Raw genomic sequence first — 17,395 nt, forward strand, 5'->3', positions numbered from 1 at the left:
AGTTATAAATCCACCTAACAGTTGCCTTGTCCATTCCATACTTAGCCATTTTTTCAATAAGGATTGTGTGAGATACTTTGTCTAATGCTTTGCTGAAGTCAAGATATACTATATCTACAGCATTTCCCTGATCCACCCAATCAGTGATTCTGTCATAGAAGGAAAGTAAGTTAGTCTGACATGACTTATTAGTTACAAACCCATGCTGACCCTGTTTAATCACTTCAGTCTTATCCAGGTACTTACATACATGTTGTTTAATAATTTGTTCAAAGATCTTTCCTGGTATAGAAGTCAGACTCACCGGCCTATAGTTACCTGGGTCCACCTTCTTTCCCTTTTTGAAGATAGAAACAACATTTGCTCTTCTCCAGTCTTCTGCGACTTCTCCTGTTCTCCAAGAATTTTCAAAGATTATGGAGAGGGGTTCAAAAATTTCTTCTGCTATCTCCTTCAGTACTCTGGGGTATAATTCATCTGGACCTGGAGACTTGAATTCATTTAGGTTAGCTAAGTGTTTCCTCACTATATTTCTGTTTATAGATATCCTGGATTCTTCTATTCCCTTAATAGGACAGTGAAGAACAGTTGATGTTGCATTTCCTTTCTGAGAGAAAACAGATGCAAAATAGGAATTTAAAAGTTCGGCCTTCTCAACATCCTGTCTTTACCATTTCATCATTTTCATCCTGTAAAAATCCTATAGCATCTTTGACTTTTCTTTTTACTTTTGACATATCCCCAAAATCCTTTATTATTGCTTTTGACGTCTCTTGCAAGCCTCAATTCATTGTCAGCTTTAGTAATCTGATTTGTGCCCTGCATGTTCTGCAGAGAGCATTATATTCTTCTTTAGATATGCCTCCCTCTTTCCATTTTATAAACATTTCTTTCTTCCTTTTTAGCATGTGCTTAAGTTCTGTGTTCATCCATCCTGGTTTCCTTAAATGCTTCCTATTCTTCCCTCTTTTCGGAATTGTTAACAATTGTGCTTTGAGAATTTCATTTTTCAAGATTTCCCATCCTTCCTGGACATTTTTGTCCTTAAGGATATCCAGCCATTGGATCCCTCAAATTCTCTTTCTGGATCCCTTAAAATCTGCCTTTCTGAAATCTAACCTTGACGTCTAAGTTTTCACAGGTCTTCCTACTCTAATTATCCAGAATTCTAAAATAGCATGGTCGCTACCTCCTAGGGTCCCAGCCACTTTTACCTCCTCAACCATTTCCTCCCTGTTTATAAGGATTAGATCCAAGGTAGCAGTTCCCCTTGTTTTCTCCCCTACCTTTTGGAAGATAAAGTTGTCAGCAAGAGAGGATAAGAATTTCCTTGACCTGTTAGTTTTGCCTGATAGAGATTCCCAACAAATGTCAGGATAGTTGAAATCTCCCATGACAACTATGCCATATTTTTTGGGGAACTTGGCCATTTGATGCATAAATAGTTCATCCATATCTTCAGCTTGCACAGGCGGCCTGTAGTAAATGCCTATAATGGTGTCCTTTCCATTGTTCTGTCCTTGTATTCTTACCCAAACAGTTTCCACAGAACTCCCAGTCTCTGAAGCTTTAATCTCTGTGCAGATATGCTACCTCCAATAGGTGGCACTAGAGTTCTAGTCCTCTTCCTCTCTGAAGAGACAATTTGCATAATTAGCATATTTCCCAGAGGAGCATTGCGGCTTTAAGTCTCCTCACCTCGACATGCTTAGCATGTCATTCTCCGCAAGGAGAAATGATAGTTCTTGGATATCGGTCAAACGCCTCTCTCACAGCCAAACCAGGTCTTCCACTTTGCACTGATGAGGGGCAGTACCCCGAAACACCAGTGTCTGCAAATGGAGAATTGGCTTTTATCCTAAGTCATGTAACTAGGCTCGTTAAAGGGTCAACATTGACTTTTAGGATTGCTACCTCCAATAGGTGGCACTAGAGTTCTAGTCCTCTTCCTCTCTGAAGAGACAATTTGCATAATTAGCAAATTTCCCAGAGGAGCATTGCGGCTTTAAGTCTCCTCACCTCGACATGCTTAGCATGTCATTCTCTGCAAGGAGAAATGATACTTCATGGATATCTATTATTTTATTCATCCAAAAAATGGCACAATTAAGTGTGTTGAGACCAATGTTATACAGACATATTATCGCCGTTTCGGCTATATAAAGCCTTTCTCAAGATTTTATCTGTATGAAAACTTGGTCCATATACATGTTGCCATTTGGACTTCTCATGCATTCAATTCATGTGAGACATATATGAAAACCATCAAAGGAGTAACCGTCAAAGGCGCGTACACGCAGTTACCAGTGAGAGTCGACAACAGTCGATAAAATCTTGAGAAAGGCTTTATATAGCCGAAACGGCGATATGTCTGTATAACATTGGTCTCACCACACTTAATTGTGCCATTTTTTTGGATGAATAAAATAGATTGACATTATACTGTGTGCCGAGGTTCTTTTTCATATAGATTATACACTAAGACATACTGTATATACTAAAGATGTTTGGCACGAGCAAATACTATCGTTTCTAAGTGGCCTTTCCGCAAAGTCTACAGTGACAATCTATACTACAGCTGAAAACTGTCAGCAAAGACAATATTCCTTACTGACTGCAAAATTGTCGATTATTGACCGCAGAACTGAAATTCATAAACATATGTCAATAGATATCAGCACACTGTGGATGAGAAAAACTGAAAGCACTACATCCATGTCTGTGCAGATCTGTGTACTTATTTACAATTTGATGTGTTTTATTTGATATATTGATCTAAATTTAAAGCTACGGTATATCCATTTTGAGTTTTAGCGCAACAGATTCCTTTATTTAACTCTTCTAGCTTCCCTTACAGTTTTCTCACAAATCTGTATGTCTCTGTTGCTGCTTCATCCTACACTAATTTTTTGTGGGGTGCTAGTGTATTTATTCTTCCATAGTTTATGTCTAGTTTATGGTAGATGTTATGTGGCTGAACATGCATTTCATATTAAAGATTTTCTCTTTTCTTCTAGGTTTGTCACAGTAAAAGTGGAGAAGTAGATTCAGCTAAAGTGGCAAATCTTGTAAAAGCGTATGTCGATAAATATAAACACTCTCGCAAAAAGGGAGTTGACGACAAACTGTGAACCACAGGCCATCACTGGAATAAAAGTAAACTAAGGACTGCTACATTAATTGTCCAAGTGCAATTTCAGTGTCGCCACAAAAATGGTCGCAACTGTGATTAGACCGGGTTTTGATAAATAATTTTTCAATGTAGAAACCTTTTTGATTTAGAGCTCTTTACCCCTCTTACTGCAAAAGACTTAATGGATTTTTTGTTTTATTAGGGTGAACATATGAATAATAATGTACAGCGTTTCGACCTTCTCAATCACGTGTGTAATATTAGATACGTTAACCTCCATACTTGGCTATCAGCTGGTTATTGTGTGTACAGTACATGTAATCTGTTGGTTAAGAAGTCTGATCATAAGAATCTTTTGATTGTGTTTTCTTCTATTAATACTAGTGAGATGTTTTTTCTTGGCTCCTTTATAGTCTAACTGGACACACTGGTCTTTAAGTGTACCCAATGTATGCAGGTGTCTGTACCTTGATATAGAATCTGTTCAGAAATAAACTTTCAGAATAACAATATGTCTACTGCAAAATATGTCCAACAAATATATATATTTTTAACATGGACATGATCTATGGAAACACCAAATAAATAAATATGCTGCTTGTTTGGGTTGTTTCTCTTTTGTGAAATTTGTACTCTGTTCTGTACTCATGGACTTGCTCTCCTCCGTTTCCAGAAATCACATACAGTTGTGGCCAAAAGTATTGACACCCCTGCAATTTTGTCAGATAATACTCAGTTTCTTCCTGAAAATGATTGCAAACACAAATTCTATGGTATTATTATCTTCATTTAATTTGTCTTAAATGAAAAAACACAAAGAATTGTTCTAAAGCCAAATTGGATATAATTCCACACCAAACATAAAAAAGAGGGTGGACAAAAGTATTGGCACTGTTCGAAAAATCATGTGATGCTTCTCTAATTTGTGTAATTAACAGCACCTGTAACTTACCTGTGGCACCTAACAGGTGTTGGCAATAACTAAATCACACTTGCAGCCAGTTGACATGGATTAAAGTGGACTCAACCTCTGTCCTGTGTCCTTGTGTGTACCACATTGAGCATGGAGAAAAGAAAGAAGACCAAAGAACTGTCTGAGGACTTGAGAAACCAAATTGTGAGGAAGCATGAGCACTCTCAGGGCTACAAGTCCATCTTCAAAGACCTGAATGTTCCTGTGTCTACCGTGCGGTGTCATCAAGAAGTTTAAAGCCCATGGCACTGTGGCTAACCTCCCTAGATGTGGCCGGAAAAGAAAAATTGACAAGAGATTTCAACGCAAGATTGTGCGGATGTTGGATAAAGAACCTCGACTAACATCCAAACAAGTTCAAGCTGCCCTGCAGTCCGAGGGTACAACAGTGTCAACCCGTACTATCCGTCGGCGTCTGAATGAAAAGGGACTGAATGGTAGGAGACCCAGGAAGACCCCACTTCTTACCCCGAGACACAAAAAAGCCAGGCTGGAGTTTGCCAAAACTTACCTGAAAAAGCCTAAAATGTTTTGGAAGAATGTTCTCTGGTCAGATGAGACAAAAGTAGAGCTTTTTGGGCAAAGGCATCAACATAGAGTTTACAGGAGAAAAAAAGAGGCATTCAAAGAAAAGAACACGGTCCCTACAGTCAAACATGGTGGAGGTTCTGTGATGTTTTGGGGTTGCTTTGCTGCCTCTGGCACTGGACTGCTTGACTGTGTGCATGGCATTATGAAGTCTGAAGACTACCAACAAATTTTGCAGCATAATGTAGGGCCCAGTGTGAGAAAGCTGGGTCTCCCTCAGAGGTCATGGGTCTTCCAGCAGCATGGGTCTTCAAAAAGCACTAGAAAATGGTTTGAGAGAAAGCACTGGAGACTTCTAAGGTGGCCAGCAATGAGTCCAGACCTGAATCTCATAGAACACCTGTGCAGAGATCTAAAAATGGCAGTTTGGAGAAGGCACCCTTCAAATATCAGGGATCTGGAGCAGTTTGCCAAAGAAGAATGGTCTAAAATTCCAGCAGAGCATTGTAAGAAACTCATTGATGGTTACCGGAAGTGGTTGGTCGCAGTTATTTTGGCTAAAGGTTGTGCAATACTCTCTGGGACATATCAGGTGAAAGCCTGTTCAGTTCTCAGTGTAAAGTTGTTGTTTTTTCATTTTCTCTATCTTGGCTCTGGCCTGAGTTATGAGAAGAAACATAAAGGCATGCAACATTTTGCATTCTCTAACACTACTATCAGTAAACAAAATCTCAATATAATTAAAAATATAGAGGAAAAATTAATTTGTTCACTTGACATGTAAGGACCCTATTCTGATCTAATGTGGATTCACTTAAAGGAAACCTGTCATGTTCCCAAATGCTATTACCCTGCAGATACAGTGGGGGGGAAAAAAGTATTTAGTCAGTCAGCAATAGTGCAAGTTCCACCACTTAAAAAGATGAGAGGCGTCTGTAATTTACATCATAGGTAGACCTCAACTATGGGAGACAAACTGAGAAAAAAAAATCCAGAAAATCACATTGTCTGTTTTGTTTTCATTTTATTTGCATATTATCGTGGAAAATAAGTATTTGGTCAGAAACAAGCAATCAAGATTTCTGGCTCTCACAGACCTGTAACTTCTTCTTTAAGAGTCTCCTCTTTCCTCCACTCATTACCTGTAGTAATGGCACCTGTTTAAACTTGTTATCAGTATAAAAAGACACCTGTGCACACCCTCAAACAGTCTGACTCCAAACTCCACTATGGTGAAGACCAAAGAGCTGTCAAAGGACACCAGAAACAAAATTGTAGCCCTGCACCAGGCTGGGAAGACTGAATCTGCAATAGCCAACCAGCTTGGAGTGAAGAAATCAACTGTGGGAGCAATAATTAGAAAATGGAAGACATACAAGACCACTGATAATCTCCCTCGATCTGGTGCTCCACGCAAAATCCCACCCCGTGGGGTCAGAATGATCACAAGAACGGTGAGCAAAAATCCCAGAACCCCACGGGGGGACCTAGTGAATGAACTGCAGAGAGCTGGGACCAATGTAACAAGGCCTACCATAAGTAACACACTACGCCACCATGGACTCAGATCCTGCAGTGCCAGACGTGTCCCACTGCTTAAGCCTGTACATGTCCGGGCCCGTCTGAAGTTTGCTAGAGAGCATTTGGATGATCCAGGGGAGTTTTGGGAGAATGTCCAATGGTCTGATGAAACCAAACTGGAACTGTTTGGTAGAAACACAACTTGTCGTGTTTGGAGGAAAAAGAATACTGAGTTGCATCCATCAAACACCATACCTACTGTAAAGCATGGTGGTGGAAACATCATGCTTTGGGGCTGTTTCTCTGCAAAGGGGCCAGGACGACTGATCCGGGTACATGAAAGAATGAATGGGGCCATGTATCGTGAGATTTTGAGTGCAAACCTCCTTCCATCAGCAAGGGCATTGAAGATGAAACGTGGCTGGGTATTTCAACATGACAATGATCCAAAGCACACCGCCAGGGCAACGAAGGAGTGGCTTCGTAAGAAGCATTTCAAGGTCCTGGAGTGGCCTAGCCAGTCTCCAGATCTCAACCCTAAAGAAAACCTTTGGAGGGAGTTGAAAGTCTGTGTTGCCAAGCGAAAAGCCAAAAACATCACTGCTCTAGAGGAGATCTGCATGGAGGAATGGGCCAACATACCAACAAGTGTGTGGCAACCTTGTGAAGACTTACAGAAAACGTTTGACCTCTGTCATTGCCAACAAAGGATATATCACAAAGTATTGAGATGAAATTTTGTTTCTGACCAAATACTTATTTTCCACCATAATATGCAAATAAAATGAAAACAAAACAGACAATGTGATTTTCTGGATTTTTTTTTCTCAGTTTGTCTCCCATAGTTGAGGTCTACCTATGATGTAAATTACAGACGCCTCTCATCTTTTTAAGTGGTGGAACTTGCACTATTGCTGACTGACTAAATACTTTTTTTCCCCACTGTATAGGGTTAATCTGTGTAGTAATAGTTCTACAGTGCTGTCTGGCCACCTTACTGAGTGCGGTTAACAAGAGAAAATAAACTTCATACTTTCTGGAAGTAGCCACTGGCTAGAGGTCATAGAGACATGTCCAGGGTGGCTACAGTCATTGCTCAATACACAGTGAGCGGCGGCTGTAAGCTTTTTCTGTTCTATATGCCACTCCGGTCATCTTCTCCTAGTTGTGACAAGCCAGATTGCTCCAGTGCTTGCTGGAGAATGTGGCTTTCATAGACTTAAATTGAGAGCTTGAGACAGTTACCTCTGACTTCCTGTCAGTCAATATCTGCGGTCACAATATGGCGGATCGAGACCAAAATGGCGTCCAGAAAAGCTAAAGGCAACTGCTGGTAAGTATATTGCTAGGTTCAGAGAACTTGCATTGGTAGCACCACTCCAGGGATGAAATTAAAAAAACTGGAATGATGTGTTAATTTAAGGCAAATTATTTTTATTTACTTATCAATCCTTATTTAAAATAAAATTTAATTATCTTGCAGTTTTCACACTGGACACTGCAAGGTTTTTAGACTCTAAGGCTGTGTTCTCACTATGATTTCTTGGGTGAGTTTTTGACGCTGCAGAGTTTATGCACCATTCCTGCACCTATTTTTTTTAATTTGGGTTAGTTACGTTTTTTAACTCTTCATTTTTTGTCTTTTTTGGTATGTCATGCTTTAAATCAGGGTGGGAGGGGAGCATCAGGCCTTCGAGACATTTACAGATCGTGACAACCTTTTCTCCAGCCCTCTTGCAGCTTCCCGGGACCACAGTGCTCAGGTTAGCCCTGCTACATTTTGACTGCTGCCGGCCATTTAATCTTTTCCCTTCACCCATGACAGCACCACCTGAGAGATGGATCCGCCCCGCCAGGACAGGAACCTACTGAGACATAAGGGGCGGCACCTCTCCCCCGCTTCAGTTGGGTTCCTGTCCTGGAAGGAACCCCACGGTCGGACGGTGCCTGTCATGGGCGAAGAAAATGGACCCAGCCCCGTCCCGGCGCGGGAAGAGCAGGTGTCTCACCTGCAGCGCCGCCCGTCGGGCGCTGGATGCGCAGTCCCCGGGCCCTCCGGGGTTCCGGGTTCGTGCGGGCGTCGGTGGGATCTCCGGGGTCTGCGGAAGCCCCCACCACGCCGCCCTCCCCTCGCGCACGCCGCATCTCGATCCCCATAGCAGGGGAGAGACGCTGGCTTCTTCCGGCCGCTGACGTCAGCGGCGCATTGCATGCTGGGTGCGCCGGCTGACGTCAGAGAAGGGCGACGGTGTAATGGTGCTGGGTGCGACGCCGGGGCTTTCTGAGCGGCCGGCGGTCGCAGGGGGGAGGGGGAGGGGACGCTCACCTGAGCGGAGGAGCGGGATTTAAAGAAGGAAGGCGACAGCAGACGGCGGTGCAACATGGAATCAGAGCAGGAACGTTCAGCGTCCCTGCCTCCCTTGTAGCCCTCTGGCAGAAAGCATGGAAGCCATTCCAGCAGCAGTCGCCCCAGCCGCAAGTCGGGGGATTCAGCAAGATCCAAAGAACGCAGGTCACGTGCCCCGACGCAGCCTCCGAGTCCGGTACCCTTGATTTCGGGTGGTGAGTGATCTTCGTGAATGTTAGCATTTATGTTAATAGGGCTTCTGTTGTATGCTTCACCCTGTAGGAAAGGCCTAGGAAAGCGGGAAGCAAGAAGAACAATAGGGATTGTGCTATATGTAAATCTCCCCTAGCAAAAGATTGGCAAAAAGATCTCTGTGCTGCATGCATTCAGCGGACTATGGCGGAGGAAGCGCCTAGTTTCGCAGCCAATCTGATATCTGCCCTAAGGTCAGAAATGGAAGGCTCAATTAAGTCCCTATTGAAAAAAGGGAAAAAAACCAGGAAGGATCCCCCCAGTTCCCCCTCAGATTCCGCGTCAATGTCATCTCAGGCGGAAAAATCATCCTCCTCAGACAGCGACATGGGAGGTAAACCATGTTTCCCTGTAGAAGACACAGACGCCCTCCTAAAGGCCATCAGAGCTACAATGGGCCTACAGGAAGAAAAGGCGGCTAAAACCCTAGAGGATGTTATGTTTGGGGGGCTTCAGGAGAGGAAAAAACGGACCTTTCCGGTAAACGAGAAGATCCAGGCACTTATTGAGAAAGAGTGGAAAAAGCCCGAAAAATCGGGGGCCCTTCCATCCACTTCCAAGAGGCGATATCCCTTCGAGCATAAGGATGCAGAGATATGGGACAAGATCCCCAAAATAGATGCAGCGGTGTCCAGATCCTCCAAAAGGTCGGCCCTGCCCCTGGAAGACGCAGGGGTTCTTAGAGACCCACTAGACAAAAAGGCGGACTCATATTTGAGGCACGCATGGGAAGCGACAGCAGGAGGACTAAAGCCGGCAATAGCGGGTACTTGTACGGCACGCTCCCTCATGATCTGGCTGCAGCAGTTAGAAGAAAAGCTGGCTTCAAAGGTCCCAAGAGAGAAAATCTTATCGGAGATGTATCTCTTACATGGGGCAGCAGCTTTTTTGGCCGATACCTCGGCGGACTCTATGCGAATGACAGCCAGGGCAGCGTCACTATCAAATGCTGCTAGGCGCGCGTTATGGCTTAAGGGCTGTCCGGGTGACCTTCAGTCCAAGGTCAAATTATGTTCTCTTCCCTGCGACGGTCGATTCTTGTTCGGTAAGAACTTGGACGATATACTGGAGAAAGCAGGCGATAAGAAAAAAGGCTTCCCCAGATTCCCTATGGATCAGAGGAGACAGCCCTTTCGGAGGGGAAGATTCAATAGGGGGCGCCCTCCCGCTGATAGAAGATGGGAGGAAAAAAGAATCGGGATTTATGTTTGGTGGAGGTACCTCCACCTCAAAAAAGTCACCACAGTGACGCCAGTGTTCCAGTGGGGGGGAGATTGGCACTCTTTTTCCAAACCTGGGAGAAGATCTCCAACGCCTGGATCCTAACCATCCTAACAGAAGGCCTGAAAATTCCCTTCGTCCGTCAGCCAAAATCCGTAGTCGTCGTCATCACATCCATCAGGAAGGTGACCGAAGAGCAGGTGGCCTTGGAAACAGATCATGAGCCTGATAGACAAGCGGGTACTCTCCGAGGTACCACGCCTACAGGAAAGGAAGGGGTTTTATTCACCCCTTTTTCTGATTAAAAAAAAAACCCGATCAAACTTTCAGGACAATCGTAAATCTCAAACGGCTCAACCTATGGATAAGGAACTCGACCTTCAAGATGGAATCAGTAACTACGGCGGTGAAGCTGCTACACCAAGATTGCTTCATGGCCGTGGTCGATTTAAAGGATGCGTATTATCACATCCCTATACACCCAGATTTCCAAAAATACTTGAGGGTAGCACTTTATATTCAAGGCACGCTAAGGCACTTTCAATTCAGGGCTCTTCCGTTTGGCATATCTATAGCCCCGAGAGTTTTCACCAAAGTCATAGCGGAAGTGACAGCCTTTCTCCGGATTCACGACACGGTCATAATACCATACCTGGATGATTTTCTCATAGTAGGCAGCTCGGAGGACCACTGTACAGCGCAGTTGACCCGGGTGGTCAACACCTTGCAGGAATTAGGGTGGATAGTCAATTTCAAAAAATCAAAATTGCAACCCCTAAAACAGACCTTCCTAGGATTTATACTAGACTCAGAAAAGCAGGAGTGTCTGCTCCCTGAGTCCAAAATAGAAAAGGTGCAGAATCTGGCCTTCACGGGCCAAAACCAACCATGTATGACTTTAAGAAGAGCAATGTCCATGCTAGGTACCCTAACATCCTGTATTCCGGCGGTCAGGTGGGCTCAGTTTCACACCCGGCAACTCCAGTGGGAGATACTAACAGCACAAAGATCGCTAAGAGGGCGTTTAGAAGGGAAGCTGGAGCTTTCCTTAAAAACCAGAGACTCTCAATTGGTGGCTGGACAAGAAAAATCTGACCTTGGGAATACCGTGGGACAGACAGACGTCAGATATAATCTTAACAGATGCGAGCTCCTCGGGGTGGGGTGCACACCTAAGGGGCATCATAGGTCAGGGTTCCTGGACGCGTCAAGAAAGGAAAGCATCCTCCAACCTGAGAGAACTGTGGGTAGTGAGCAAGGCCCTAGGTCACTTCATTCCACTACTCCAGGGTCAAAACGTACGCATCATGTCAGACAACAAGGTAGTAGTGGCATACATCAACCACCAAGGAGGGACAAGATCACACTCCTTAATGGAAGTGGCGACAGACATTCTGAGCAGAGCGGAAGAACACCTACACTCCTTGACAGCCTTACATATAAAAGGGACAGAAAACGTAGAGGCAGACTTCTTGAGTCGCAATACCCTGAAGCAGGGGGAATGGGCGCTAAATCGGTCCATTTTTCAGAAAATAACTCAGCTTTGGGGGAAACCGGTGATAGACCTGTTTGCCAACAAACACAACAGGCAAACAGAAAGGTTTTGCTCTCTAAACCCGAGAGAAAATCCATGGGCAGTGGACTCGTTGCACATCCAGTGGAACTTCAGGCTAGCTTATGCGTTCCCCCCAGTGGCTCTGATTCCAACAGTTGTCAGGAAAATCAGAAATGATCAGGCCAGGGTGATTCTAATAGCTCCATTTTGGCCAAAAAGGCCCTGGTTTGCTCTACTACGAAGGATGTCCCTCTCCGATCCATGGGTCCTACCAGAAATCCCGGACCTACTAGCTCAAGGTCCAATATTCCACGCTCAGGTCAAAGGATTCCATCTGACGGCATGGAATTTGAAAGGGCGCTTTTAACGGATAGAGGGTTCTCCCCCGGGTTGGTGGCCACCCTGCTAAAGAGTAGGAAACCAGTGACGACTAACATCTACGACAGAACATGGAATAAGTTCCTACAGTTTTTAGATAGGCCGTTAGGGAAAGATCCCCCGATTAATACCATCCTGGAGTTCTTACAATCGGGGTTGCAGATGGGGTTAGCAGTGAACACACTTAAAGTTCAGGTGTCTGCACTAGGGGCACTCTACAACTGCAAATTGGCATCAAATAGATGGGTAGCCAGGTTTATTAAATCCTGCCATAGTGCTAGGCCTATCCCAATGCCCCGGATAGCCCCATGGGATTTAAACCTAGTGCTAGAGGCCCTTACAAAAGATCCGTATGAGCCATTACATCAGCTACCCCTAAAGTTTCTGACCTTAAAAGCAATCCTGTTAGTGGCCCTCACGTCAGCCCGCAGGATAAGCGATTTACAGGCTCTCTCAGTAAATCCACCTTATACGCAAATCTTTCAGGATAGGGTAGTGTTAAGAACAGACCCCGCGTATCTGCCCAAAGTAGCTTCAGATTTCCATCGGGGCCAGGAAATTGTCCTTCCATCTTTCTGCGAGAACCCAAAAAATCGGGGGGAGGAAAAGTTCCATAATCTAGATGTTAAGAGAGCTCTTGTAGAATACATATCTGTGACTAGCCAGTGGAGGAGGTCCCAGTCCCTATTCGTAGCTTTTCAGGGTGCCAGGAAAGGCTATGGGGTTTCAAAAGGGACTATTGCTAGATGGATTAGGGAAGCCATTAGTGTAGCCTACACAGCTAGTGGTATCCCGATTCCTGACGGCATCAAGGCTCATTCCACCAGAGCCGTGGCGACCTCCTGGGCCGAAAAAGCAGAGGTATCGATCGAACAGATTTGCAAGGCCGCTACCTGGGCCTCACCTTCAACCTTCTTTAAGCACTATAGGTTGAATCTATCCTCCTCTGCTGACTTAACCTTTGGTAGAAGGGTGCTGCAAGCGGTGGTCCCTCCCTAAGGTGTTTCGAATCTCCAAAAATCTCTCAGGTGGTGCTGTCATGGGTGAAGGGAAAACCACCATGGTTACTTACCGGTAGCTGGTTTTTCCGGAACCCATGACAGCACCCGTATATTCCCCCCCTTTTCACCATATGGGTGTGCACAATTAGTAGGGTGTTTTTTTGAGTGTTGCGGTGTTGGATTAAACATGTAACTAACCGGGAAGTCCTCTCAGTGCTCTGTAACCCAACTGAAGCGGGGGAGAGGTGCCGCCCCTTATGTCTCAGTAGGTTCCTGTCCTGGCGGGGCGGATCCCTCTCTCAGGTGGTGCTGTCATGGGTTCTGGAAAAACCGGCTACCGGTAAGTAACCATGGTGGTTTTCTTGCTCTGCGAACACGCACACGGGTCATAAACTACCGAATGCTGTGGCTCATGCAATAAATCATTACATCCTGGCCAGCTTCAGGGTGTACTTTGTGGGTGAAGTTAGGGCTCAATGTGCTCCCATCCCATAGAAGAAGACAGCATCTCCAGTGAAGGCTATACCGCAGCCCCTGCGTCTCTTGTGAAGGCTATACCGCAGCCCCTGCGTCTCTTGTGAAGGCTATACCGCAGCCCCCGCGTCTCTTGTGAAGGCTATACCGCAGCCCCCGCATCTCGAGAAGGCTATACCGCAGCCCCCGCGTCTCGTGAAGGCTATACCGCAGCCCCCGCGTCTCTTGTGAAGGCTATACCGCAGCCCCCGCGTCTCTCGCGAAGGCTATACCGCAGCTCCCGCGTCTCTCGCGAAGGCTATACCGCAGCCCCCCGCGTCTCTCGCGAAGGCTATACCGCAGCCCCCGCGTCTCTCGCGAAGGCTATACTGCAGCCCCCGCGTCTTTCGCGAAGGCTATACCGCAACCCCCGCGTCTCGCGAAGGCTATACCGCAGCCCCCGCGTCTCGCGAAGTCTATACCACAGCCCCCACGTCTCTCGCGAAGGCTATACCGCAGCCCCCATCTCCTATGTGATGTATACTGAAGATCTCCCACTGCTTCAGTTCCATAAATGTAATGTGAGCAGTGATGAATTTCCCACTCTGAGGAGACCTTCAGTGTAATAGCCATCTGTGTTCAGCCTGACTTACTGCTGCGAGATCGTTACAAAACTTATCATGGCAGAGAGTGGCCTGCGCTCCAGACTGATGCAAATCTGGAAAAGCAGTAACAAGTAGCAACATCATCTTACCACCTAATATCACAGTCGCACCAAAGAGAAGCAGTTGCAGCCACCCCATTATGGTTGAGGTAATTAACCCCTTAATGACCGCCAATATGTCTTTTTAAAGACCTGAGATGTAAGAGAATAGCATCCCCATACAGGCAACAATCCAGCAGCTGTCGGCCGTACACTATAGCTGACAACTTGCTGCATCAGCCACGATCAGTGTTAGCACCGTCCATATCTGTTTAACCCCTTAGATGCTGCTGTCAATAGTGACTACATCATATAAATGGTTGAGTGTGGGGGGCTTCCTCTTTAACCCCATCGGCACCCTGAGATCATGATTGTGTGGTCCTGATGTTTGCCATCGCAATTCACGGGAAAAACATCTTTTACGTCTGCCGGCTATAGCGGCCTGTTCAGAAGTTAGCGACATTTAGGTGGTAAAAATACACGTTTTCATTCCTGTCATATCACTTTGCATTAATTCCTGATAAATCACCTTAATGGTAAATAAACTACCTGACAGCAGTTCTCAATATGTCAGGGGGTGCAGTTTTTAAAATTGTATCAATTTGGAGGTTTTCCAATATATGACTCCCAAAGTCACTTCAAACCTGGATAGGTCCCTAAAAAAAAATACATTTTGTAAATTTCCTTTAAAAAATGAAAAATTACTGCTACATTTTTAAACCTCTTAAAGGGCTAACAAAATAAAGTAACATTTTACAAATGGTGCTGATGTAAGGCAGACATGTGGGAAATGTTATTTATTAATGTTTTTCTGTGGTATGACTATCTGGATTAAAGGGATAAGCATTCAAATTTTGAAAATTGCACATTTTTTTTTATGTTTTTGTCAAATTTCTGATTATATGTTTATTTATAAAAAAAATTAACATTTATCATAATCATAAACTATAATGCGCCATGAAAAAAACAATCTCAAAATCAATGGGATTTGTTGAAGGATTCCAGAGTTAACACACAAAGTGACACTGGTCAGATTTCAAACATTTGTATTGGTCACTAATGGTTTTAATTACCAAATATTGCAGGATCATTTTCAAGTTGATAATTTTGTACTGCCCCAAAGGCTGGTATAAATATCCAAATGGTCCATGATAGGAAAAGCAGGTTCCCTACCCTGCTTTTAAATAAAGCTGCTTTGTTTTTGATACTTCCTTGTATTTGGCTTTGGCAAAACTTTTGTTATACTAGGTGTGGATTCCAGACATTTTTTATGCGTTTCTGCTACTGAAATTGTATGGTTTTTTTTTACCTGTGGATTTTCTACATCTAGTGCAAGTCTATGAGGAATATCTGCACTGAAAACTCTGCTTACCCTCATGAGAAATTGACATGCTACGGATTTGAATAACACGCCGCTGGTCAGTTTATACTGCATAAAATATAACCACAGTAGGCATGAGATTTCTATCGATCCTATCCACTTTGCTAGAACTGAAAGATGCTGCGTTTTTGATGCAGCAAAAATATGCAGTGTCATAAATGAACCAAAAAGCTCATTGTGGGAACTGAGCCTAAAGAGCCATTTACATTGCAAGATAATTGTATACTAGCATTGTTAAAAACACTCCTGTCACGATTATCTTGCCATGTAAACAGGCCGCTTATCACCCAATGAGTGAACAAAACACTATTATCTGGAGAAATGAGCTTTAAGGCCCTTTTACATTTAGCGATGCACCAGCGATCCGACCCGGTCAGGATCGCTGGTGCATCGCTAAATGATCGCTAGTGAGCTTTCATACAGAAAGATCTCACAGCGATGCAGCAGCGATGCAGCAGCGACGCAGCGCACGATACTTACCATTCACACACAGCGATCCTGCGTCCTCCCGCCCGCCTCCACGCGTCGCTCGTCGTCTCAGCAGGAAGCGCCCGACGAGAAATGGAGCCGGACATTCTCGCGCGATCAGCGATGAGCAGCGGGGGAGCCGGTCGCTGGTAAGTATCACACATAGCGATATCGCTAGCAATATCGCTATAACGTCACAAAACCAGTGACGTTTTAGCGATATTGCTAGCGATATCGCTTAGTGTAAAACCCCCTTTAAGGTACTGTCACACTTAGCGATGCACCAGCGATCCCAACCAGTGATATGACACGGTCATGATCGCTGGTGCATCGCTAAGTGATCGCTAGTGAGCTGCCACACAGGCAGATCTCACCAGCAACGTCGCAGGGGTCGCTACTTACCTGTCAGACGAGGCGATCCTGACGTCCTCCCGCCCGTGTTGCTCGTCTCCACAGCAGGAAGCCCACCAGGAAGCTGACAACGAGAAACGGTCCAGGACGTTCTCGCCCGATCAGCGATAACCAGCGGGGGAACCGGTCGGAGGTAAGTATCACACACAGCGATATCACTAGCAATATCGCTTAGTGTGACAGGCCCTTTATGCAGGCTAAAAGATCTTGGTTCTTAGGGTACTGATACAGTTAGCGATGCACCAGCGATTCTGACCACGATACGACCTGGACAGGTTCGCTGGGGCGGGGTCTGTGTGCTGAAGATGGAGGGAGTGTGATTCCAGAGCTCCAGTGACTCCAGACTTACATCGGCTCATATCGGCATTCAGCGGCTTCCTCGACCGCTGTGCAGTGCACCGCCGGCTTCCTAACACCCCCGGGCACATGATGACCCGTGGTAGAACACAGAGAAAGGCTTCTCCACGCCTGCCTGACTTCTTTCTGAGGACTCAGACTGCACATGCTGCAGGGAAAATGGCAGCAGCTTCCCCTCCCACAGGATCATCTCGTTCCTCCCACGGCTCCCAGGGCTCAGAGAGAGGTGAGACCTCAGCAGATACACATCACAGTAACTCTGCACCTATGACTAGGGGGTACATGAGGGATTTCCTGGAATCTATACGCACTTCTTTAAGGGAGGACATGCAGGACATATTAAAGGAGATAAGAGGAGAAGTTAACTCTTTAGGCGTACGCACAGACCACTTAGAAAACAAGATGTCTGAGTATGTTTCAGTTATCAACGCTCTTGTGGATGAGAATCAAGCCATGAAAGGTAGATTGGCAGGGGCATTTGATAAAATACACGATCTGGAGGACAGATCTAGAAGAAATAATCTTCGTATAAGAGGCATCCCAGAGACTATAGGAGATAAAGATCTGGCCCCCTTCCTCCAAAACTATATGCAAGCTGTCCTGCCATCGCTCTCCCCAAGGGACCTGTTAGTTGACAGGGTCCACAGGACGCCCAAGCACTTGGATTCGTCTCTCCCCAGGGACTCTTGCAAGGATACACCTGTATACTACTA

At 45.2% G+C, this 17,395-nt stretch overlaps 1 protein-coding gene across 1 annotated transcript in view; it reads left to right on the forward strand.

Moving 5' to 3' along the window:
- Nucleotides 1-3,736, forward strand: part of SCAF11 (SR-related CTD associated factor 11) — a 160,619-nt gene extending 156,883 nt beyond the window's left edge. Inside the window, exon 15 of the mRNA XM_073554244.1 lies at nucleotides 3,018-3,736. Within this exon, the coding sequence (XP_073410345.1) occupies nucleotides 3,018-3,131 (114 nt within the window). The 3' untranslated portion in view covers nucleotides 3,132-3,736. The remainder of the gene's footprint in view (nucleotides 1-3,017) is intronic.
- Nucleotides 3,737-17,395: the final 13,659 nt, after the last annotated feature.

This window comes from Dendrobates tinctorius, unplaced genomic scaffold, assembly GCF_039654945.1.
Source record: "Dendrobates tinctorius isolate UK_male_01 unplaced genomic scaffold, ASM3965494v1 ptg000209l, whole genome shotgun sequence".
NCBI classification, from domain to species: Eukaryota; Metazoa; Chordata; class Amphibia; order Anura; family Dendrobatidae; genus Dendrobates; species Dendrobates tinctorius.